This window comes from Triturus cristatus, chromosome 11 (genome assembly GCF_964204655.1).
Source record: "Triturus cristatus chromosome 11, aTriCri1.1, whole genome shotgun sequence".
NCBI classification, from domain to species: Eukaryota; Metazoa; Chordata; class Amphibia; order Caudata; family Salamandridae; genus Triturus; species Triturus cristatus.
Window position 1 is genome coordinate 926,924,006 of NC_140594.1, and position 24,571 is coordinate 926,948,576.

The 24,571-nt window shown below is 43.8% G+C and overlaps 1 protein-coding gene across 2 annotated transcripts in view; it reads left to right on the plus strand.

Moving 5' to 3' along the window:
- The window catches only part of MINDY4B (MINDY family member 4B), a 312,806-nt gene that overhangs the window by 230,649 nt on the left and 57,586 nt on the right, over positions 1–24,571 (plus strand). For both annotated transcript variants that reach the window (XM_085633533.1, XM_085633534.1), the window contains exon 8: positions 15,402–15,467. In XM_085633533.1, the coding sequence (XP_085489659.1) occupies positions 15,402–15,467 (66 nt within the window). The remainder of the gene's footprint in view (positions 1–15,401; positions 15,468–24,571) is intronic.

Consider the following 24,571-nt stretch of genomic DNA (forward strand, 5'->3'; position numbering starts at 1 on the left):
GGCCCATTTTGTACTTCTTGCCTGTTTTCATTCCCACTTTGTGCCCTCTCTTCCACACTTTCCACGTTTCACCTCTTTGATCCTTTTTTTCTCTATGTGATCTCTATTTCTCTCTTTCCCTGTTTTGTACTCTGTGCTGTTTTGCCCTTCTTTTCCTTCTTCTTCCTTGTGCCTTTTTGCACTCCTGCGATCACACCATGCCTGTTTTTCCCCCTGCCACATCCTGCACCTACTCACTCCTCCCCAACTCCTAACCTGCTTTCCTGCATGGCCACTCCTTTACATCACTCTATGCCCCCTGCACTCCTCCCCCTCACAGCACCTTCTAAATGGCAGCCACAGTGCATTCTCCGAAGACAAGCCTGTCTGTGCCCTTTCGTACCTGCACTGCACCCATTACCACGAACCATGGTCCTGCCGCCCCCCTGTGCTGTTTCACAGTGTTCGCCAGTCGCTTAACCCGGGGCACCTTTTGTTGCGCTGCTGCTGAACCGCACTACACAGGGGGAGCTTTCACCTGCATCTACTGCCACTTTGTATGCAACATCATACCCACCATGTCTGTTTCACTCACTCCTACACACAGAACACCGCCCACCCTCACCTACAAACCTGCATCCTAAGGCAAAATTTCAAGCATGCTTCTCAAATCCCGATCAACAAATGCACCACAGAAATCTAGGACATCCTGTATAATGATGACCTGACCTCCTGTTCCTTACAGAAACCTGGCTGACCTCTGAATCAGTATCTGCCATCGCCACGGCTATCCTGGCAGGATATAGGCTTGCATGTCAAGACGGCCAACGCAGAGCAGGAGGGAGAATTGTGATAATATTCAAATAATCTTTTAACAGCAACAGGGTAACAGAGAACGCAACCCCCTACATGGAGCACCTACACTTTTTACTATGAATCTCAGCGTCTTCACCCTGAGCGAAACCCTCATCTGCTGGCCTCTGGGACCACAAGCAACTTTTACCCCCAACAGGAATTTGTCGCCTACCTACCATTAACTCAAACAACTACATCCTACAAGAGACTTCAGTTTCCACCTGGATGACTGAAGAAGATACAGCTCCCACGTGGAGCAGGGTCAAGGTTTAGTTGTTTATGGCTGTGACCGAACTGGAATGGCAAGGAAAGCAAAATAACTGGGGATTTAGGCCCAGATCTCTGACTGGGGATAAGTGTTTGACATTGTTCAGCATTCCGTCCATCAGTTGTTCTTTTTTCCTGCTGCCTCTTGCAAGGCTAATGGTTGTGGCTTTTGTTTGGCGTGGGATGCTGATTTGGAATTGGATTTTGTCATGGTCAGTCCAGGTGAGAGGCAGGGTTGAGTTGATTTTAATGCCGTTGAAAGTTGTGAAGACCGGGTTAAGGATATGTCCAGTGGTGTGAGTGGGTCCTCTGACTTGCTGTGTCAGTCATAGATTCCCTAGGCTCTCAGGAACGCCGACACGTTTCGAAACCCAATATTTATTCCTGGGATTCTCATCAGGGCTTAGGACTGGACAGTAGGTGCCCTGGAAAAGCCAGAGACAGTTTGGTTAGAATTAAAATTGACTCCTTAGCACACGTATAGAGTGTCATTGTCAAGTTGAAAGAATTACCATAGTTTCAGGTATTCTTTTCAAAGTAACCCTGTTGAATCTGGGGACAGAGGGGTTATTTTATTTGACGGCCATAAGCAATTAATTGTGAAGAGTACTACGTTTAGATAGCGTAGAAATTAAAACGACTTACATTGAATTCATGCCGAGGCCTGCTAACAATTTTTAACGAATTCTGTGAAAGAAAGGAAAGGAACAATGTTCCCGTTCACTCGAATGCGCTGTCAGGCGGGAAAGGAACACGCCGTTAGTCTGATAGAAGGCTTTTGTTTCGCTTATACACAAATCCGGGGGAACCATTTACCTTAGTCAGGCTCGGCCTCACGCATAGTCGCTTCTTTGTGTGAGAGAGGCTGTCCGGATGGCCGGTTTTATTCTAAACTAGCTTGTTCTGGTGCCGCATAGCCTTGTGGTTAATGTAGTCTGTTGGATAAAAGTTAAAATTGCCAAATGAGGTTTACAGGAGGGCGGGTGTCATATTAGGTTCTTCCAATTTCAGACAGTTCATTGAGGCCATATGTAGTACAGTTGAATTTTAGGATTAAATATGCTTCTCTTCAGAGTAATGCTTCCTCAACATCTCCTCCTCTGGGCCAGGCTTGATGACACTTAATATCGTCCATTTGAATTCACGTTCAATGTCACTCATTTCCAGAAAATGATTAACCATTGGGGCAGTAACCACTTTGTTTTTCATGTGAGATCTATGTTGTGACAGTCTATGGCGTACTTCCTGGTTTGTTTTGCCAACATACAATTTTTGACAAGGGCAGAGAATTGCTTACACTGCATTTCTAGTTTTGCAGTTCGAAAATTCTTTCTGGACCCATTTGATGTTGCGATGTGTAAATTCAGATCCTTCAATTGTAGTGTCACATGCTAGGCATTGGCCACATTTGTGGTGTTCCACTATAGGTTTTAGGTTCCAATGGGATAGTAAATCTGCTTTTTTAGAAGTGGACAACATGATGTCGGCCCGAACAATTCTCTGACCGAAACTGGTGTTTTTTCGCATTGCGAAGAGTGGTGGTTGAAGTGAATGTTCCTTATTCTGGAGTATATGCCAAATTTTAAGGATGATTTGCTTGAACTTATTCATGTGGAGGCCAAATATTGAAACACAGACCAAGTTTTCATCCGGCTTTGTCTCTTTATTAGTAAGCAAACATTCTCTTGGTGTAAACCGTGCGTGTATGCAAGCATGTTTTAGCAATTTTTTAGGATAGCCTCTGTCTATTAGTTGGGCTTGAAATCTTTCAGCATGTAGCATGAAGTCCTCTAGTCAAGTGCAGTTTCGCCGTATTCGCAATAACTGCCCATATGGCAGATTGTCTCTCAAGTTGCAGGGGTGAAAGCTCTTGTAATGCAAAGAAGTATTGTGGTCCGTAGTTTTTTTGTATAAAGTGGTAATCAATTTGTTCTGGTGGTGTCTGACCTCTACATCAAGAAATGTAAGGCTGTCAGTGTGTGTTGTCTTTGTGAATTTAATGTCCGTATGTCTACAGTTCAACCACTGAAAAAAATCGTTAAGTTGTTGTTCCGTGCCGTCCCAAATGCACCAGATATCATCTATGTACCTGTACCATTGTGACAGGTGGTCAAGATAAGGATTGTTATTAAACACATATTTCTCTTCGTATTGTGCCATATACAAAACAGCCATTTCAGGAGTCCCTTTGGTCTGGATGTAGAAAGTATCTTCGAATTTGAAATAGTTTTTTTTCAATGCAATGGCAGCTAATTTCAAGATAAATTCAGATGGTACCTGGTGTGGTCAACTTCTGGATTCGAGATAGACTTCCAGTACCTCTAGTGCCTTGTCTTGTGGTGTTTGAGTATATAATGAAACCACATCAAAGGTGACCAACAATTGTTTGGTCGGATCAAAGTTGGTGCCTTCCACTTTATTGATAAAATCCATGGTGTCCCTCAAATAAGAGGGAACTTGTTGAAGGAAAGGTTTTAGAAACAAATCAACATATTTGGATAAGGGTTCCAGGAGGGAATCACAACCAGAAAGGTTTGGCCTCCCAGGTGGTTCCCTTAAATCCTTATGAATTTTGGGAAGGAAATAGATTACAGGAATTCATGTTCCTTTTTGCCCAAAATTCCCTTTTCAAAGGCCTCCTTCATTAAGACATTGATGATGTTTTGCAGTTCTCGAGTGGGATCTTCTTTAACCTTTCAGTACCAGGTCTCATTTTGGACTTATTGTCTCCCCTCCTTTATATACATGTCTCTGGGCCAAACGACAACTGCTCCACCTTTATTAGCCGCTTTAATAACCACTGTCTCGTCATTTTTGAGATCAAGAATGGTTCTTTGCTGACCCCATGTCAGGTTGTTCTTTTTGTAGAATTTTTGATTTTCAAGCTTTTGTAAAGATGATAATACAATTTGTTCAAATATGGAAACTTCCTTAGGGATCCTATTGGATGGAGGAGTAAATCTAGATCTGTTGCTCAGGCCTGTAATTTCTCGTGTAGATGACATTTCTCTAGTTGCATAAAAAAGATTTATGTTGGATCTTCCGGAAGAATTCGATTGTTTCCATTTTCAATTTGGTGAAATCCGTACTTGTATTGGGAACAAATTTGAGACCCAATTGTAATATTGTAATTTCATCATCAGTTAAAACTTTATTGGACAAGTTGATTATTGAGTCTAAGTTTTGTAAAACTGATGTCTGGTACAGCCTTCGACGCAGTCTAACACACCTCAATGATCAGAATACTACATGAAATGGGCATCCAAGGACCTGCCCGTAACAGGATCTGCTCTTTTTGAACAGGATGAACACAAAAATTCAACCTGCCACCATGCACTCTGGAGGCCAAGAGCCTCATATGTGGAGTCCCCCAAGGATCATCTCTCAGTCTGACGTTATTCAACATCTACATGACCCCGCTGGCAGACCTCATCAGATCACCCAATATCAACATACTGTCCCAACTGATTCTCTTCATGTTGGATGAGCACCCCCACTACAAAAAACAACTTCGCCACCTGCATGATGGCGGTAGCCACCTGGATGAAATCCAAGTGCCTCAATTTGGAAGTGTTGGAAATGGCCCTTTTTGAAGGGTTATCCCCAAACATTTTGCTTCTTCCTCCTATTTGTCCTGAACTATTTTCATTGGCTTTAGGACTCTGGGCACTTTATCACTGCTAATCAGTGCCAAAGTGCATACGCTCTGTGTGTAAATTGTTATTATGATTGGTTATCCATGATTGCCATTTTTGATTTACTAGTAAGTCCCTAGTAAAGTGCACTGAGTGTGCCAGGGCCTGTAAATCAAATGCTACTAGTGGGCTTGCAGCACTGGTTGTGCCACCCACCTGGGTAGCCTGTAAATGTGTCTCAGACCTACCACTGTAGTGTCTGCACGCGCAGTTTGTAACTGCCATGTCGACCTGGCAAGTACACCCACTTGCCAGGCCCTAACCTTCCCTTTTCTTACATGGAAGTCACCCCTCAGGTAGGCCCAAGGTACCTTATGGGCAGGGTGCAGTGTATGTGAAAGGTAGGACATGTCCTGGTGTGTGTACATGTCCTGATAGTGAAATACTGCCAATTTAGTTTTTCATTATAGAAAGGCTATCTGTCCTATAGTATAACATGGGAGGTACTTTGTAACATATAACAAGTATAACTTTCCATTGGGACAAGATAGAGAAATGGAGTGTAGGCTCTCTGAACTCTGAACATGTTTTAGTAAAGATGGTTGTTAAATTGTGTGTTTGAATATGCCACTTTTTGAAAGTAGGCATATTCTTGTTTAATCATTCTATGTGCCTCTGCAGGTTTGTGTAATGACTGTCTGGTTTTGGAGTAACAGTGACTGGGGATGTGCATTCACTATAGATAGCCTGTGGGGGGGGGGGGGTAGAGGTGTGTCGTGCCTATCCTGGATTACTCAGACCTGAGCTGAATAGACCTTGGTTGAATTTAGAGTAGTGGGAAGACCTTTCCTTGAACTTGAATAGGGCCTGTCTCCCTTGAACAATGCTGTCTCCACCCCCTGTGGTCAAACTGCACCAGTGAAGACAGAACTGGTTGGAACTAGGCTGAGAGAACTGGTTGGAACTAGGCTGAGGGACCCTTGCACAAAGAAGAACAAAAACAAAATAGTATAAGTAGTGGACCTTAAATCTCAGAACTTTAGATCACTTCTGGACTCAAGAGGAACCTTTGCCAAGGAGAAGAGCTGGACAGCTGTGAGGAGAAGTACTGCCCCTTTTGCTGTGTGCTGTGTGGGGTTGGCCTGCAGTTGTGGCTTCTGCCAAGGAAAGGACAAAGACTGGAACTTTGCTGAGAAACCTGCTTGATGAAGAATTCCCAAGGGTCTGGGTGTGCTGGCCTCCTGTTCTGAGGTCTCAGAGACACAAAAACTTCAACTGCATCTCACTGACCAGCACCTGGACTCCTGTGTGGACTCCTGCTTTCAAAAGGGGACCAATTCCAGTTCCTGGGCCCTGAGAATTGTGTGGTTGTTGTTGCAAAGCAAAGAAAATCATCCCTGATGCTGTAAGTGAAGCCGCTGTGATGCCGTGACCTGCCCCTGGGCCAGGAGCACCGCTCTTGAAGTGCACAACGCATTGCTCTGTCTGCACCACAGCTCCGATGCCCTACGACGCTCTTCGATGTCTGTAGTTATCGGCCTTTCCGATGCCAGCGCTCGCACCGACATTGTCCCCGTCAGCACCTGCATCTAGCTCTTGCAGCGCCAGTAACCGCCAAGGGTGACTCCACGAACTCGCGGACATTGCCTCACAGGAACCGACACCTCACCGCTGACGCAACTAACTTCCCCTGTCCTGCAGTGAACACATCACCTCCTCACGGACACGAGGCCTCGCCTCCCCCTTGGCAGCCAGGGAGCAGGCCCAACCTCTGCACCAACGCCTCACCTCCATGACACCATGCATCATCATAGACTTCATGTTCCAAGGTACTTTTAGTTTAGGGGGTCTGTGTGACTCCATGCCCAATGCCACGCACCTCACAGTCGTCGCCGTACTTTGGATTTATTGCAGGTAGATCTATTTGTTTTCTACAAGTTCTATTTTTGCTATAATCGTTTTTAAATCACATTCTAAAACATGTATGCTGGATTTTCCTTGCTTTAGTCTTGTTGAGTTTAGATAAAGATACTTTATTTTTCTTAACTAGTGTGATCTCCATTTGTTGTGTTATCACTGTGTTACTATGTGTTTTGGGTACAAAAGCTTTGCACAATGCCTTTGGAATAAGCCTTTCTGCTCGTGCCAAGCTACAAAAGGGGTGAGCCGAGATTATCTGAAGTGTGTATCCCCCTTACCCTGACTAGAAGCAAGGTTCACTACTTGGACAAAGGTACCTACCTCTCCCAATTAGAGACCACCAGTTCTAACATTGGTGGCAGTAGTGAGATTGAACTTGTATTTGTACTTGACCCACAGTGATGGTATATATCACTAGTTTAGTGCAGACCATTACGCAACCACATACGGTTTTTCCTTTTTCAGTTTTCTGGTGTCCTCCTGGTGTTCACTCATGGAACCAACAAGGCTCTAGGACTGGGTTTCGGACACCTTGGGTCTCAGCCAACTCACACTCCCTCCACTCAGAGACAGGGCACAGAACAAAAAGCCTCTGCTTGGGATCCCACCTGGTGGCCAGCTGACCTCCATCTCACACCTACCTCAACTTCAGAAATATTGAGAATCATTCTGGTGCTAAACTGGACATGACAACCGAAGTAATTGCGGTGACCTCCACCTGCTTCAATATCTTGACGGTGCTGAGAAAGATCTACAACAGAAAACACCAGGAAAGCAGTTAACAAGGCCCTAGTTACAAGCAGACTTGGCTACATCAACGCACTCTATGCAGAAATCACCAAGATGCTCATAAACAGATGCCAAACCACTCAAAACACTGCAGCAAGGCTCAGCCTCATCCTACTTTGCCGCACCCACATCCTTCCACATCTCAAAGAACTCCCTGGGCTCCCTATACACAAACGCACCCAGTTCAAACTGCTCACACACATATGCATAGCACTTCACATCACCACGCTGCCTACATCAACAGCCGCATACTTTCCACTTACCTCCCAGACACCTACGCTTAGCAGGACTCTCACTAGTACACATACACCACATCCCCAAAGCCACAGCCAGAGGTCGTGCCATCTCCTACTTCTCCCCCAAACATGGAATGACCTCCCACACCACATCAGAGCCCCTTCATCAGTTTTCTAATTCTGCAAGAAGCTGAAGTCCTGGCTTTTTGAATAACACCACCAAGGAGACATCTGCCAAAACATGTTGCAAAGCACCTGTATACCATCACAGGTGATTCGACTGCTGAACAAATATACTTAACATAACAAAACAGGATACTGTGTCAAAATTTAGTGAATATGTGCTGAATACTAAATTGATTGTATTACAAGTATCATAAACTATAATGCACTTGTATTAAAAGTGCGGTTGAGACTCCCTTTCAATTAGTCACGCTATCATTGTAGAAACAAAAACACTGTAGGCATGTCAAAAAAGCAATTTCTGTATTGATGTATTAACAAGGAAGACTAAGGGCCTGATTATTATTTTGGCAGATAGGGTTACTTGGTCACAAACATGACGGATATCCTGTACCCCAAATCCAGTTCTGTTATAGCCAATGGACCTTGCAGTATGGTGAACTGAATATCCATCACGTTTGTGACATAGTATTCCATCCTCCAAACTCGTAATCAGGCCCAAAGTTTGTTAACCATGTCATCCTTTTTCTTTAAACATATTTTTCTTGCATTTAATATTCAGGAAGAGTATGCATTGGCCAGGATATTCTTTCCGGCATGGTTTTGAATAGAAGTGAAGAAATTTGTGTATAACAGCATGTGTCAACATCATTCATTCATAACATCTCTTTTGCAAACTACCCCACCCCACTTCCCCTTCTGCAGATAGTTGCTAATCATGTTGCCCTTTAATCACACCATAATGTGTATTGACATGATTTATAACACATATATTCTTCATAATGAAACATCTAGTTATTAGCACAGGACATCTTGAAAAGGCAATTTAGCCCTTCACTCTGGCTCTTTATTACCCCTAGACCCTCTGAGGTCTGATCTGGTAGACAAGGTCACCTCATGAAAATTTACAGGCATGGGGCTTCTCGCTGAGGCCAGATGTAGCTTTGATGGCTGACAGTGCAACAACCTTTGTAGGGGCCCTTCAACGATTCACGGGGACCTTCAACGATTCACTCACTATCACCCTCTAGCAGTGCCCCTCATCTCTCCACAGCCCCTCTCTCACATGTATTTCATTTGCTTTATAGCACCTCTCATAGCATTGTAGGATGTTGGAGCAGTTTACATCTCACACAGAGACAATGAATTATAGGTGTGTAAATCACTGTTTAGAGTATGTTACATGAGACAAAGGGGAACTATTATGTGTAGCAGTCACAGGTCATCCATACTAGTATGTATTGTTTAAGAGTGCATGGTCTGGAGAAGCACAAACTCAGGATCGAAAAAAAACCACAATGGTTAGAGTTGGCTTTAATAATACAAATGTATTTCTACCCAAACAAACCCTTAAAAGCAAAATTACAATAATGAAAGTCTTGGAAAAACATAACTTTCTAACCTATACCATGCAGTTTGCATGCAGCTCTTTGATGGCAGTTCATATCTCACTGTGCTATATTCAGGAGCGGCTTGTGTTAGGGAAAAGGGGAAGGGCAGGTGGTCGGGGAATGGATGGGGGCAATGGAGACAGATAAAACTAATAAAAAAGAACTTACCTTCCGTCCTCCAGCTTCGCACTCTTCGGCTCCGATCCACTGAAGGCAGGCACAGGCTCCCAGCCTGCCCCACAGCCAATGCTGAAGCTGCTCTGATGCATGAGAGCAGCTTCAGAATTGGCCTGAGGGTCATGAATTTGCGCTCCAAGTCAGACTGCTCTCGACAACCTGGCAATGCAGCTCGGGTTGGAGAGAGCATGCACGCGCATGGCCTGAGATGGCCAGACAAACTGTCATGTGCACTGATAACTGTGCCCACTACTCCCTCTACAGTACAGTCACCTCCTGGCCCTGCCCCCAAGACTCATCACAAGAAAAATAAAACAATAATAAAATGGATTTTAATTATAGTTTTTAGTTTCACTTTTTGAGGCTGGGAGGGGCGGCGCTCCCTTGCCAAAGCACAAAAGCCGCCACTGGCTAAATTACAATTGTAACTTATGAACTGCAAGTAACAAAAGGTTCTCTGTGACGAAAGCAGTAACTCATTCAGCTTTGCATATAAATAGGCAGTCCGGTTTTAGGTTTAAACCTATAATAACTGATCAAACCACACCAAAAGGGAAATAGCCCTCACCAGTGTAGACATATAAACACTGAAAAAAACACAGCTGCTCAACCACAAACTAAATGCCATTCAAAGAAAGGAAAAGGAGAGCGAAAGAGTCATTTTCTCTTCCCGAAGGAGCCAATATTATGTAACTTTGTTAAACAAGCTAGCAACAAGAAAGAATGGGCTAACATTATTCTCCTTGGGTTTTGTTGCTTAGGGATGTCCCTAAAATATTATTTCTACTTCATTTTGCTTTTTTCAGTTGTGTGCTCTTTGGTCTAAAAATGCAGTGTTTAGAAACCTGTTTTAGGTCTTGTTTAATTATTTTATAAACTGTAGAGAATCAGGAAATGTGAAAATCATATTTGATATTTTGGCTATCTTTGATTCTTTCACTGATAGGTAAAATGGCTGGTTTCATAAGAATCTTTCCCAATATGTGCCATCACTTTTACTTACAGAGAGTGGGTAAAAACCCATAATACACCAGCCCCCAGTTTCTCGTGAGTCAGTATTGATAGTAGGTGAACTGCCAACACCTCAGGCCTTAAACATCCAAAGCAAGGTATGGTGACAAGTATATGTGAAAAGTGTGCTATCTGGGATAGTGGTGAAAACATGACACCAGACTTTTGGAAAGCATGCAACGCAGTGTCACTTGGAATGCTGCTGCAAAAAGGTCCTTTTCAAGTTCAACAAAGATTGGAGTGATATTCTTTGTATTTGCCGCGATTCAGCTACATATATGAAAAAGTTGTGTGATGACCTGTCAAAATCGGTATCTGAGCTGAAGTGTGTCCCTGTAAGAATTGACTCTTGTTAGATGGTATGCTAAAAGCATTTTTACAATCTTCAGAGTTAATGAAGAATGCTATTGACTTTTTAGTCAATTCTGGTGCACTGTTTTGTTATGCGTGGGAACTAAAACCCAAATATTTCTCATTTTGTGCTTTGTGTGGCATCAAAGAAAGAGTCATCCCAACTGTGTTGCTTAGCTGATGTTTCTCAGTATAAGGGGATGTGAATGCTACAGTATCCATTTGGCAACCGTTTACAGAATATTTGCTGAGTTATGATGCCAAAGGCAAGAAATGTGAGGATCTTTGGTTGCATATTGCTAGTGATGTGAAAAAAAGTGCACTCTACTGCATTCTTAGATTTTTACTGGAAAACATAACTGCTGTAGTGGACATAATAAAAAAAAAACTAGAGTCTTTAAAAATCCCTTGTCTGCCAAGCGGTCAGCATAATTGGTGTAGATGTGAAACATCTCCTTGAGAGTAGGCTGGGCGACAGCTTTAGTGACTTTGGAACTGCAACATGTTCCTTGTTAGCGTGCTTTCCACTTGGTAAGCAAAGCAATGTTCAAAAGCAATTCAGGAACTTTTATTTCACAATGTATAAGAAATGGCTTGCAATGATGCATAAAAATGTCCCTTCACCAACCATGGCATTTGAAGTCAATGAAACCTCACTGTGGTACTCTGTACAAGTTCTAGATCCCTTCCCTAAAGGGGAATTTTTTCTGTAGTTTCAAACGTGCTGTTTCATGTTTGACAGCTTCGAAAACTCTGAGGGCATAATCGCCCAGTTCAACGCAAATGTTGCAGAACCTGCCCAGAGAATCGCAATCTTCAAGTGCACCAGTATTGGCACAGAAAGCTGTCAGTGGTAAGAGTTAGAAAATTGTGTACTGACTATTTTGGCGTTACCTGTCTCAAGGGCCAATGTTGAGAGGGCCTTCTCACAGATAAAAGTTTACATAGGAAGGAAAGAGCGAGCGCACATGACCAAAGACTTACTGCAGAAGTATTGTATGGTGTACTACAATAAGTTTGATTTGGAAAAACGTGTTTGGATCTTATGTACACTGTCTATATACCTTGCACTATCAGTGCAGAAATCAAGCAATAATAAAAGCAAAACTTTCCATAAACACTGGAAAAACTGTGTAACCACTGATAACCTCTGTTTTTTTAATGTATTGAAATCACTTGAAAACACTGACCAAAAAATACTAGAATTTACCGAAAATAGAAACTGAAAACAGGAAAGCCTACATATAAAATACAGTTCTGTGATCTGTATGTACATGTCCTTTGCAGCAGGCATGTTAACTCTCTGCACTACCATATATGACTCAAAACTGCCACTAAACAAAGCTATAATCTCTCTCCAGGAGGAACTTTAATCACCAGAGATATTTTGACACTTTTATTGTTGCTTAAAAATTGCTGGATATACAAGGAACTCTGCAGCAAGTGCTTTTAAACCCATAATAAATTTCAAAACACAATTTCCCCGGGAGGCTTGAAGGGTAGTGGTGGGGGGGGTCGATATTGCAGTAATGCTGCAAAACCGGCCCCCAGTACATACAACCAGACCATCACCCTTCCAGTCTACCGGGGAAATGCCAGATGCCCAGTACAACCAGTCTGGTCTTGATCTTGACTCAACTATTTGTTTCACAAATTTCAGCTCCATTTCACTACGAAGTTGTTGGAATTGTTTCAACAGATGATGACAACATCTTACTAAAAATTCATTGTTTAATAAATTAGAATGCTGGTCAAATTCAAAGTGTACCATTGAATCCAAGGTGGTTGCAGTATATGGAGTTAAAAGGTGTTTGAAAAAATCCTTACAACTCACAATATGACATGGGAGCCTGAAATCAAGAAAACGCATAGGAGCCTTCCTCTTGGACACTCCACCACTATGACGCCAGCACCCTCCTCGCCATCAACCCTGGACACCACCTCGCCTGCCAGCACTTTTCATGACTGGGGCCCAGGAATGCGCACTATCATATTGATGATGTGCATTCCTGCACTGTAGTTTTGATGCAGGGCGGCACTGCAACATTTCTTGCAGCGCTGTCCAGCACCAAAACCTGCTGAGATGAGGCCCCAAGTGTTATCCCCATTTTTAAGACCAGCTATTTTCTGGTCTTAAGTAACTGGCTCTAACTGCAGTTAGAGACAGTTTTTTGGGGCTTCAGGACTTCAAGGATCCCCTTGTGAATATGGAGTAGTGGGCTTTGCGGCCATTTTTGCACGGGAATGCCTATCCTGCATATAATTAATGCTAACAGAAGTAGCAATCTTTCTTACGGACGTTTTAGCCTAAACACTGTTGCTAATAGCTGTTAGCGACAGCTTGAGAATAAGGTGATAAAAATATTGCCGCATTAGCGGCGAAAAAGTGCCACTAACGCGGCGATATCGCCTTGAGAATATGCCCCTGTGTGTCATAAATCCTGGGCAGCAACAAATGTGTATAATTGAAAAAGTACATCATCACTTGCTTCGATGCAGTAGCAGTGTTCCCACTCTTTATTTTCTACTGTTTTGCGACCCTGTAGTCAGATTTTATAGGACCTTTTTCATGCCTTCGGTTTGGCATCATGTAGCTGTTTCTCTACGTAGAAGTACGGTGGCCTACAAGCATTGCCCAGGGGCTCTTATCAGTTCCCAATGCCGAATTATTGTGTTGATTCGCATTGGGGTGGAACTTTTTTTGTTGTTAACTTCCCCTAGCTGCACGCATTTAGGATACTTCTACTGTTCACAATGTTTAAGCCCCATTCACTGTCAAGATAAGATCTCTTCTCACAGATAAGGCAGACATCTTCTTACAGCATGCTGGAATGCTTGTTTTCTATTTCTTAGTTATGTAAAGCAGATGGGTTAGCCTTGGAACGTTTGTGGCATTTCCTATTCATGCCTCAGTACCTTTCTGTGCACTTTGTAGGCATTCTCAGGTTGTCTTTTACAACTGAATCTATTTAGCCATTATGATCAAATTCTAAATATGGTAAGAATCATTGCATGTTAGAAATAAAGTTATAATGGAAGAGCTATGCTATATTTTAATACTAAGCAGGCAGTCACAATTGCAGTTACCTTGCAGACAACAGGGTCATGATGTGAATTGTGCAGCAGGTGCAGTGGCACAGGGGCCACACGCTCTAGGCACTCCACTATATTGTAGGAACTCCTCGAAACACCTAATATTGCTATATTTGACTACTAAACAGGCAGTTACACTTGCAGTTATCTGTCAGTTAAATGGGGCTTGATTTGAATGGTGCAGCAGGTGCAGTGGCACCAGGGCCACACGCTCTAGGGACTCCACTAAGTGCAGAATATTGCTAAATTGTACTACTAAACAGGAAGTCACAAGTGCAGTTACCTTGCAGGCACTAGGGTCGTGATTTCAATGTTGCTGTAGTTGCAGTGACACCGGGCCCCAAATCTCTAGAAACCCCTCTAAACACCAAATATTGCAATATTGTACTACTAAACAGGCAGTCACAAGGGAATTTACCTTACAGTCAATAGGGTCATGATTTGAATGGTGAAGCAGGTGCAGTGACCCGGGCCAAAAGTTGTCATAACTTCTCTAAGTACCAAATATTGCTATATTTTCCTACTAAACATGCAGTCACAAATGCAGGTATCTTGTGGACACCAGGGGCCTGATTTGAATTGTGCAGCAGGTGCAGTGGCGATGGGCCCAAAAGTTGTCAGAACTCCTCTAAACATGTAATATTGCTATTTCATCAAGTAATTCTATTATTGACCTCTTTCATTTCATTTTTCAAAACTTTGCTATTACTTACTATACCACTAGTAACAGCACAATATATTGCCTTTTTGTACATATACAAGTCATAACACTTTAACAGACTTTCTGTAACTTATATTGTACAACTACTCAGCAAGCTACAACTTAAAACAAAAACAGCCTATTATTAATCACATAGGTGAAACCAAATGCATTTACCAATGCTTGTTAAGTATTGGTGTCTTTGGTGGTATTTTGTCGGACACTGGGTTTGTGCACCAAACAAAAGCCATACCTATTGACTTTATTTGAGGTTCTTTGCACTACCCACCTTGACAATTTCCCTGCATATTATTTGTCTTACCACGATTTTCGCAAAAATGTTAAAAGCAGTCTTACATAAGATATCCTTAGCAGAGCATCCATAGAAGGAGCGTCTGCGGGACTGAAAGATGTTTGAGCTAAAAAGGTTCCATTCAATCCACTACAACAAACATCAAGCAGTCCAGGATAAAATATCTATATCCAATAATATGTAATATTGCGAGTATATTACAGTCAATAAGGTATTTGATACAGATGGGTAACTCGGGAACTGGAAAAGAGGAAACAGAGTACAGCAGAACAATACACTGTATAGTAATTCTGCCTTCACATCAAGCCTGTGGCACAAAACGCAGGCCCCACCCACCATGCTGATGTATGCTTCAGGCATTGGGAAATACATTTTAAGGCACAAATTAAGTATTATAAATGTGATCTTAATGGTTTGTCATTTATTGCTGTAAAAATCAGAAAACAATATTTGTTTTAACATGTAACATGTAAATTATTTCAAATTGTTCTTCATTTTTAGATCCTGTTGTTTGAATTTTCAGAACAAGAAGCTCTGCAGAAATTTCTCTATGATCACATACATTGTGTAAGTAAGAAATAGTTATTGACTGTGTATGATGATAGTTAGGCCTGCCCAAGATTCTCTGGTACAACTATGGATTCTTTATTTTTATGAATCCCAGAAAACTTTAAGAAATACAGCACAGAAGATGAAATGCATGCAGCCCTACATAGAAAGGACCATCTGCTGGATCTGCAAAATAGGAAAAATTAAATAAAAGTCGGAGGGCGCAATAACTCACTTCTGATATGTGAGAGAATCATACACCTCAGTGAAGAGCTGGTCTTGCCTCTTTTATGTGTACATAAATACATTCCAAGGTGAATGCAGTTGATATAAATTCAGAGAGTTTTCACATTAAACTCAACTAACAAACAAAGTATTTCCGGGGGGGGGCGGGATCAGGGGCAAACGTTAACAAAAAGGCTCGCCCAGCCCTCAAAGACACCCCCCCTCCCCGGCTAGGGCCTTGCTTGGATGCTCGCTTGGATGCTTAGTTCATAGCTTGTCTTCTCTTCAGCTTCCATCCAGACACATATACCGGCACTACCTCTCATTGGACTCAGCTCTCAATTTTCTTCATCCATCAGTAGAGACTCCTCTCTTTGCTTCGTCTCATCTACTTCTGCCCGATCACTGCTCTGTACTCTAGTTGAAGCCCAACTCCTTCTTCATTCTTGCCTTTCAGAACTCTTGGTCTTCTTTACGTCTTTGAAATCTTTTGGGATGAGTGTCCTTGGCATGACCCATCCTATTGATGGACCACTGGGGCTCAATCACCAGTTTGTGCAAAGCCCCATCCTGTTACCCCTAATCTTTATATTCATTCAAACCCCCAAATTCTCTGTGGCCACTGAAGGGTGGTTAGCATTAGCCGTGCTTTACACTTACCCAAAATATAATAAATAATTATAAAATACCCCAGAACTACTTCTACCACTTTGAACTGCATATTTCTGTTTCGGTCAAGTTGAAGTAACCCAAGCTACACAAAATATATGATGACGATTAGTATATGCTATATAACAATAAACAGTCACACCATAAAGCAGCATAGTAAATTCCTGCAAGCTGTGTGAAAATGAGTTGTAAAATAGATAAGTCCTAATCAAACAAGAACCACAATCTGTCAGGGTGTACTGAAAACGTCACTAAATTAACCAGTGTTAACCTTCTGGTAGCTTGGCAAAAAAGCAATCAGGTTTAATTTAGAGGCACTGTGTATAGTATATATACAGCACACAAAGAGTAATAAAGTGGAAACACAACACAAGAAAATGCCAACCCAATTTAGAAAAACAGGATACATTTTATTGAGTGAAATTACATCAAGACTAGTTACATCCAGTCAGCAGAACTGGAATTTTGAATTTTTAAAGTTTTTAGTGAAATCTGGTACCTAAAAGATCAAAGAGCCAACTGTGAGTATCTGGTCTCACAAGACCAGGGCAAAGTCAAAAGTTAAGGCCAACCACGATAGAACACGGATCAGAAACAGGAGATGGATTGGGCCCGGTCCTGGCCGAAAAGCAACACACCTTGGGCAGATGGGTCAGCAGCTCGGTCCAGATCTTCTATTGGTTCTCAGCGCAGCTTTTGGTGAAAACATTTACAAGTCCCAAATTATAGGGTTAGGCAGGAGCAGCACCTCTAACACTTCTTCTAAGGTTCCAGGATTAGGGGACACCACTTGGGGGGTTTGGACTCACTCCAGTAGATGTCTGGTGCAGGTTTCAATGTCTCTAGAGCTTGGTATGTCCCTGTAACTCTCACAGGAGGCCAGCCAATTAGCCCGTGGAGTAATTGAAACTGAACTTGGACAAGACGGAGGTCCTCCTCATCGGATCCACCCCCTCCGCCTGGGCAGACTCATGTTGGCCGGCCGTGCTGGGAGCTGCACCGACGCCCACCGACCACGCACACAACCTGGGGGTCATCATGGACTCCTCGTTGTCAATGACCCAGCAAGTAAACACCGTCTCCTCCTCCTGCTTCAACACCCTCCGCATGCTCCGCAAGATCTACAGATGGATCCCCACCGGAACCAGAAGGACGGTCACCCAGGCCCTCGTCAGCAGCAGACTGGACTATGGTAACGCCCTCTATGCAGGAACCTCAGCCAAACTCCAGAAACGACTACAACGCATACAGAACGCCACTGCACGCCTCATCCTCGAGATCCCGCGGCACAGCCACATCACAGCCCACCTGAAAGACCTGCACTGGCTCCCTGTCAACAAGAGGATCACCTTCAAGCTCTTCACCCACACTCACAAAGCACTCCACAACACCGGACCAGCGTACCTCAATGAACGACTCACCTTCTACACCCCGAACCGCCAGCTTCACTCCGCTGACCTTGCCACCATCCCCCACATCCGACGAGCAACCGCCAGCGGCAGATCATTCTCCCACCTCGCCGCCAAGACTTGGAACACCCTCCCCATCTGCCTGCGACAGACCCAGGACCTGCTAACCTTCAGGAGACTTCTCAAGACCTGGCTGTTCGAGCAGTAGCAGCACCCCCGTCCCTCCCACAGCACCTTGAGACCCTCACGGTTGAGTAGTGCGCTCTACAAATGGATTAATTGATTGATTGATTTATGGTGGACTTGGGTTCAATGAGATGGTCCAGTGATCATTCAGGCAGCAAGGCAGGCCTGCATGAAACAGTGCAATCCTGTATTTGCAGGTAGTCCTTCTAAAGTCTTCCACAGCTTCAGGAGTATACTGAAGAGGTGTTCAGGAGGTCCAATATTTATATCTGGTGCCAGCCTTTGAAGTGGGGGGATTCCATATACTATCCCCACATCCGGTTCTGGAATGTTCGCCCATTCCCCTGCCAATGCTCCAAGAATTCTTGGGTGAAAAAAGACTAGCCTTAGGTTCCTTTGGGAGTGCTGCAGACAAGCCCTTTGAAGTGTAAGTAGGGCAGGGAACAGCCCTGCCCAAGCCATCCTGACAGGTTTGTCCATCTTGCCAACATTTTGTGCCCTTTTGATTCACTGTTCGGGAGGAATACATAAAGCCCATTAGCAGAGTCATTCACAGTCATGTGACCTAGGACACTAAGAGTAGTGATCAAATGGTTATGGCAAGAAAAGGACTACTTACAAATAGTGGCATTTTTTAGAATTGTAAGTTAAAATCCTAGTTTACCATTAAAGAGGATTTTAGTTAACAATTCATTGAGCACCAAACATAATATTCTTGCCTGTTCCCAAATAAAAGTTAGGACTTACGAATGTAATAAGGTAACCCAATGTTATCCAATGGGAGAAATAGGCCTTACAGTATTGGAAAACAACTTTAGGAGTTTTTCACTACCAGGACATGTACAACTGAAACCCAGGTGTCCTAATTTTTTATACACAATGCACCCTGCCCTATGGGTTTTTAGGGCCTACCTTAGGGGTGCCTTATATGTATTAAAAAGGAAGGTGTAGGCCTGTGAAATGGTCTTTTTTGCCAGATAGAATTGGCAGTTTAAAACTGCACTACAGGTTGCAATGGCAGGCTTGAAACATGTCCTGTTTTAAGGTGCTACTTTAGTGAGTGCTGCAGGCCTACTAGTAGCTTTTACTTTACAGACCCTGGATGCGTGCAGTACCATAAATATAGACTTATAAGTAAAATAATTGTGCCAACCAGGTGTAAGCCAATTTTACCATGTTTTAGGAAGAAAGTAGAAGCACTTTAGCTATGGTTAGCAAGGGTAAAGTACACAGAGTCCTAATGCCAAAAAAACGAATTTAAAAACACGAGGGATGAAGGCAAAATGTTTGGGGGTGACCCTGCAGAGAGGGCCAGATCCAACATAACCCTCCTGCAGCCAAAAGATAGGGTAGATGAATCAATACCTTGATAGTCTTCCATATTTAGGCAATAGAACATGGACAACGGGATTCTTCTTCAGTGACACTTGTTAGTTCCATGCTACCTTCTGAACCCAGTTGGATCCCCCTGTCAAAACTCTTCAAAGCTACTGGGCTGCTGATCCATGGAGAACCTTTCTTCACGCCTGTGAACCCTATCTGTGTAGCTCTTAGCCTTAATTTGTTCACAGATGCATCCCAGTAGGCAGACAGTACAACCATGCCCAACAAAGTGGTGTGGTTCATTCCGCCCCCTTGGATCAGACTTCTGTCTCAAACCCAAGGAAAACATTGTAAATAAAACCAGCAACCAACAGAAACCACTGACAGCTGTCAAAGTCAAGAGCCATTCACTGCCAGGTGGTGACTCCAAGTCAGGGCCTTGTGTAGGCCGCACTTCCAGCTTTGGGCCTGGCAAGGAGTTCCCTAACTGCTCTTGAGGGTTCTCTGACCATTGAGTTTTCTCAGAGTGGGGAACAACTGCCCCAGGTGTTAGGCACCCTACTACCACTCAGCACTGGGCTGGTACCTTGAGGCTGCACAAGTGATTGGCAAGCCAGGACTTCCAAGGTGGAACTCCCACCCCTCCTCAAGGGTGACACATACTGTCTGTGTCATTCAGGGGTCTGCTTGCTTGGTGCAGGTCTATGGACCTATGCCTCTGTGACAGTTCAGGGAGTACCTCCAGGTCAGAAGTGGCCTCACCAGGATCAGTCATGGGGTGCTCTATTCTCAGGGCTGGAAACCCCTGGCCATCCTACTGTGGACTGTCTCCTCTTCCTGCCCCTACATCTGAGCCTTCGTTACGGAGTAGTGCTCCCTGACATCTGTGCTTTCAGGGCAACCAGGGAGGCTACCCCCCAACTTTTCTAACATTGGGGTAATTAATTACCCAGAATGCAGTCAATGGGCATCTGGGGACTAACTATGTTCTTCCTTTGAGTCACATCCTCCCGCCATTCCAGGGACACCAGAGCAATAGGACGGAGGACGTCCCACACATTACCATAAAAGCCTGTCTGGTGAACTGATCTGGGGAAACCAAACTTTCCACCACCATGGTCTGGCTGGTACCAGCATCTCTCAGAGTAGTGAGAGTGATCCCATTCATTGTAGACCCTGATGGAAATGATGGCTTCCACTCTCAGGGATCCCAAACCTACCCTCTGAGTCTGTCTCCCAACTAAGGGAGACTGGGGCACATTCTACCCTTTGCTCTTGGGTATCACGTTATGTTATGTTATCTTCGGTTTATATAGCGTCAACTCACCTACAGGTCTCTAGGCGCTTGGACCGATGACCAACAGCTATGCTTCAAGCATAAAAGAAGTGAAGGGGAAACCTAGTAAGGCAGCTATTTAAGTAAGCCAAAAGCCTCCTTAAAAAGAAGTGTTTTTAACTGCTTCCTAAAGCATAGGAAATTTCCTTCTCTCCGAACTCGTTCTGGTAACTTGTTCCATAACTGTGGAGCCAAAACCGAAAAAGATCTTCCTCTGACAGCTTATATCGAGGACAAACCAACAACTGAGCGTCGCAAGATCTAAGAATTTGTTTGGGCTTATAAAGCTCCAAGTGTTCTTTAATATAGGCAGGAGCCTGACCATACATTGCCTTATGAACTGTACATAGGCTCTTGAACTCCACTCTCTGCTCAATAGGAAGCCAATGTAACTTGAGCAGTAGAGACGAGGCTTGCATTCTTCTGGGGAGCCTAAAAATCAGTCGCGCCGCATCATTCAAAACAACCTGCAGTCTATTGGTCAAAAACTCAGGCAAACCTAAGTAAAGGGCATTCCCATAGTCTAACCTCGAGATAATTGTAGCAGAGACAACTGTACAAAGCATAGAGAAAGAGAGGAAGGGAACTAGCCTGCGCAACTGTCTAATCAAACCGGTACAAATCCCTACAACAGAAGAAATCTGACTGGCCATTGACAACTCATTGTCAATCTTGATACCAAGACTTTTTACTTTACCGCTTGGTATCGGCGTGGGGCCTAATTCCTGGGGCCAATATAGGTCACTCCAGGGTGAGACTACAGCCGAAACCACCAGTATCTCTGTTTTGTGTGGATTTATTTCAATTGATTTGCCGTCATCCAGCTAACCGTGTGTCTAAGAATGTTTTGAGAGTTGGTTTGTGCTATAGCCGAATTATCAATACTCAGTAATAACTGGGTATCATCGGCGTAGTTAAACACACGACAACCCATATTAACTAGAGAGTTAATCAGGGGTTGCAGGTAGAGGTTAAACAATAGTGGGGACAGGGCAGAGCCCTGAGGGACTCCACACTCCAGAAAACCTACCTAAGAGATACAATCCCCCAGTTGAATCCTCTGCGACCTTCCCTTGTAACCATTTATACGCCAGGTCCCTTATCCCACAGAGAGCCAATCTGTCCAATAACAGGGAATGGCTGACAGTATCAAACGCCGCTGATAGATCTAAAAGTATCAGGGCGCCTGGTCTCTTACTGTCAGCCATGCCTCTAAGCTCATCCAGCACCGAGAGCATCACCAACTCGGTGCTGTGGTGTGCACGAAAGCCTGCCTGACGCTCCTGGAGTTGGTTGTGTGACTCCAGGAATAGAGAGAGGGACTTCAGCACATGTTGCTCCAAAACTTTGGACAAAAAAGGCAACTGAGAGATCGGCCTGTAGTTTTTCAGGATGGTCGGATCAGCTCCTGGCTTCTTTAACAGCGGTTTGACTCGATCCTCCTTGAGACTCGATGGCAGAAAGCCAGTCTCCAACGAGCTATTAAGGAGGGAAATAATATGATCTTCTAAAATGGGACACGCCAAACGGAAAACCCTAGGGGGACACGGGTCCGCTGGGGATCCTGACTTTATTCTGCTCATAAGCTGTTCAAGGCTTAGAGAATCCATTTCCGGAAACCTTGAAATAGATGCTTCCAGAGGGGTTTAAGCTTCCTGTACTAAAAGAGGGCCATTCAAGGTACTATTCTTAATCTCGGAGAGAATGATCTCGACCTTCTCCAGAAAGAAACATTGAAAAGTGTCCGCATTTATTGTAGTTTCAATCGTTTCAGTTTTTTTGCTCAACTCTGATAAGATTTTAAAAGTTTCCTTCTGAGTATTTTCCGCCTGATTTATACGGGTTTCATAGAAGGCTGCTTTTGTTACCATAATCAACTTTTTATATAGGTTGAGTGAAATTTTATATTGTTCACGATCTGCACTCTCCTTTGTTCTCCGCCAATTCCTTTCTAGATGACGGAGCTTTTTTTTATGGTCCCTCAAGAGCGGAGTAAACCACGGAGCCCCTTTTCCTACTCTTTGTACTTTTTGTAATTTCTCCGGTGCTATCTGATCTATAGCCTGACTCAGATTCCGCGTTATATTCTTATAATCCTGATCAAGATCTCCACTAGGCACCAATAATTGGGCATAACCAGGAAGGATACTGGTCAAAGATTGTGAGTCAACTCTTAACCACCGACGAACTGTTTTCATTTCTAAAGGTTTTTGGACTGGATTCCCAGTAATGGGAATCTCACAGTTCACCATATGGTGATCCAACCAGATACAGGGTAGAATATCCACAAGATATACCTTGGGATCCGAGGTCCAAATAAGGTCAAGAGTATGCCCTTTAATATGTGTAGGGGCATCTACAAGCTGTTTAATGCCAAATGAGGACATAGTGTTCTGCATATGACAAGTTGCCAGATCTTTATGGACTTTATCCCAATGCATGTTAAAATCCCCAGTTATCACTATTTTTTGATATCTTGTGCAAAGATCAGACATCAAAGCGGCAAATAGATCATTAAATGCTGACGTAGAATTTGGAGGACGATAAACTGTGAAAATCACAAGACAAGAATTATTCAGGATAATCTTCACTCCAAGAATATCGGATATATCTACAGTTTCGGCCGCTATTTTAACGACCTTTAGATGCTTTTTATACAGAATTGCTACCCCCACCCCTAGCGTTATCGGCACAATTGTGCCAAACCGCATCATATTCATGGGGGAGGGCAGCTATAATGTCAGGTAAAGAGTCATCACCCAGCCATGTCTCTGTAAGAGTTAAAATATCAATATCCTCATCCTGAAGGAGCGTAAAGATTTCAAGATGATGTTTATGAAGCGACCTTGTGTTCAAACTAGTTAACTTTAAAGGAGGTGGGTCAGTCCCAGACCTCCCACTGGGGACTCGGAGGAGATTCAAATCATCTAGCCTAGCCCTGATGGTAGGATCTAGCCTCTGCCTAACACTATTTAACTGACGCAAATCTGATGTTGAAAAAACCTGTCGTAAAACAGGTGGCCGCAGTCCGGAGCCCGACAGAGCACGGACGGGCGCAGACGGGCTGAACTCTGGCGTAACTCCGGCGAAAGTCTGGCGAACCCGCTGCGCGTGCCCGCTGCGCGTCAGCATGACCACCTTAAGTACAGGTCTAGCGTCCTTCTGACGACTAGACCAGCAACAAAGATGCCAAAGTACGCCTAAGGCCACATTGGCAACCCCTGTAAAGTTCCTACCAGTGAGTGTTTTTTAGGCCAGGCAGAGTCCCCCTGCTTGTGTCCTAACTGAGAACAATCAAAGCACTGGGGTTGGAAATGGGGCACCCTGGGCTACCACCAAAAAGAACCTTCCATCTATTTCTCAGAAGGGGAATGGAAACCATTTCAGCCCACCTTATTCTGAGACCTGCCTGTGTCTCCCTGGTTCTCCCCATCACTCTGCTGAGGGGAACATGAACCACCCTTCTTGGGGTTACTCCCAGTTACCTTCTAGCGGACCCTTGTTATGTTTCATACAGGTACCCCAATATAGGCTCAGATAGTAACCAAACCTTTTACTTATATCTCCCCAGCGATTACACTACATAACAGTTCTTGGTACTGACCTTTTACCTAGTTACGGTACTGCTTACAGTACGTGGGGTTTCCCTGAAAACCAGCCTCATTCATTACGCATGAGGATTCTTGGAAACGCAGCAGGACTACCATCTCCTGCATAAAAACTATGTATCAGGGTCATTCCTTTCATCATCCTAAGTCCGACATGACTCAGCAAGGTGCATCCCCTGAGGGTACCACTTTGGGTATATAAACACCATATCTTTGCTGAGGCAGGGAGGGGGGAAAAAGGACTTCCATGTTGACACACTGACAAAAGACACTGATGTTCCTGCACACAGACACTCCAGCTCACAGTGGTCTGACATCACGGGATGTCCATCTCGAGACCTAGATAGGGTCCCACAGTCTCTCACT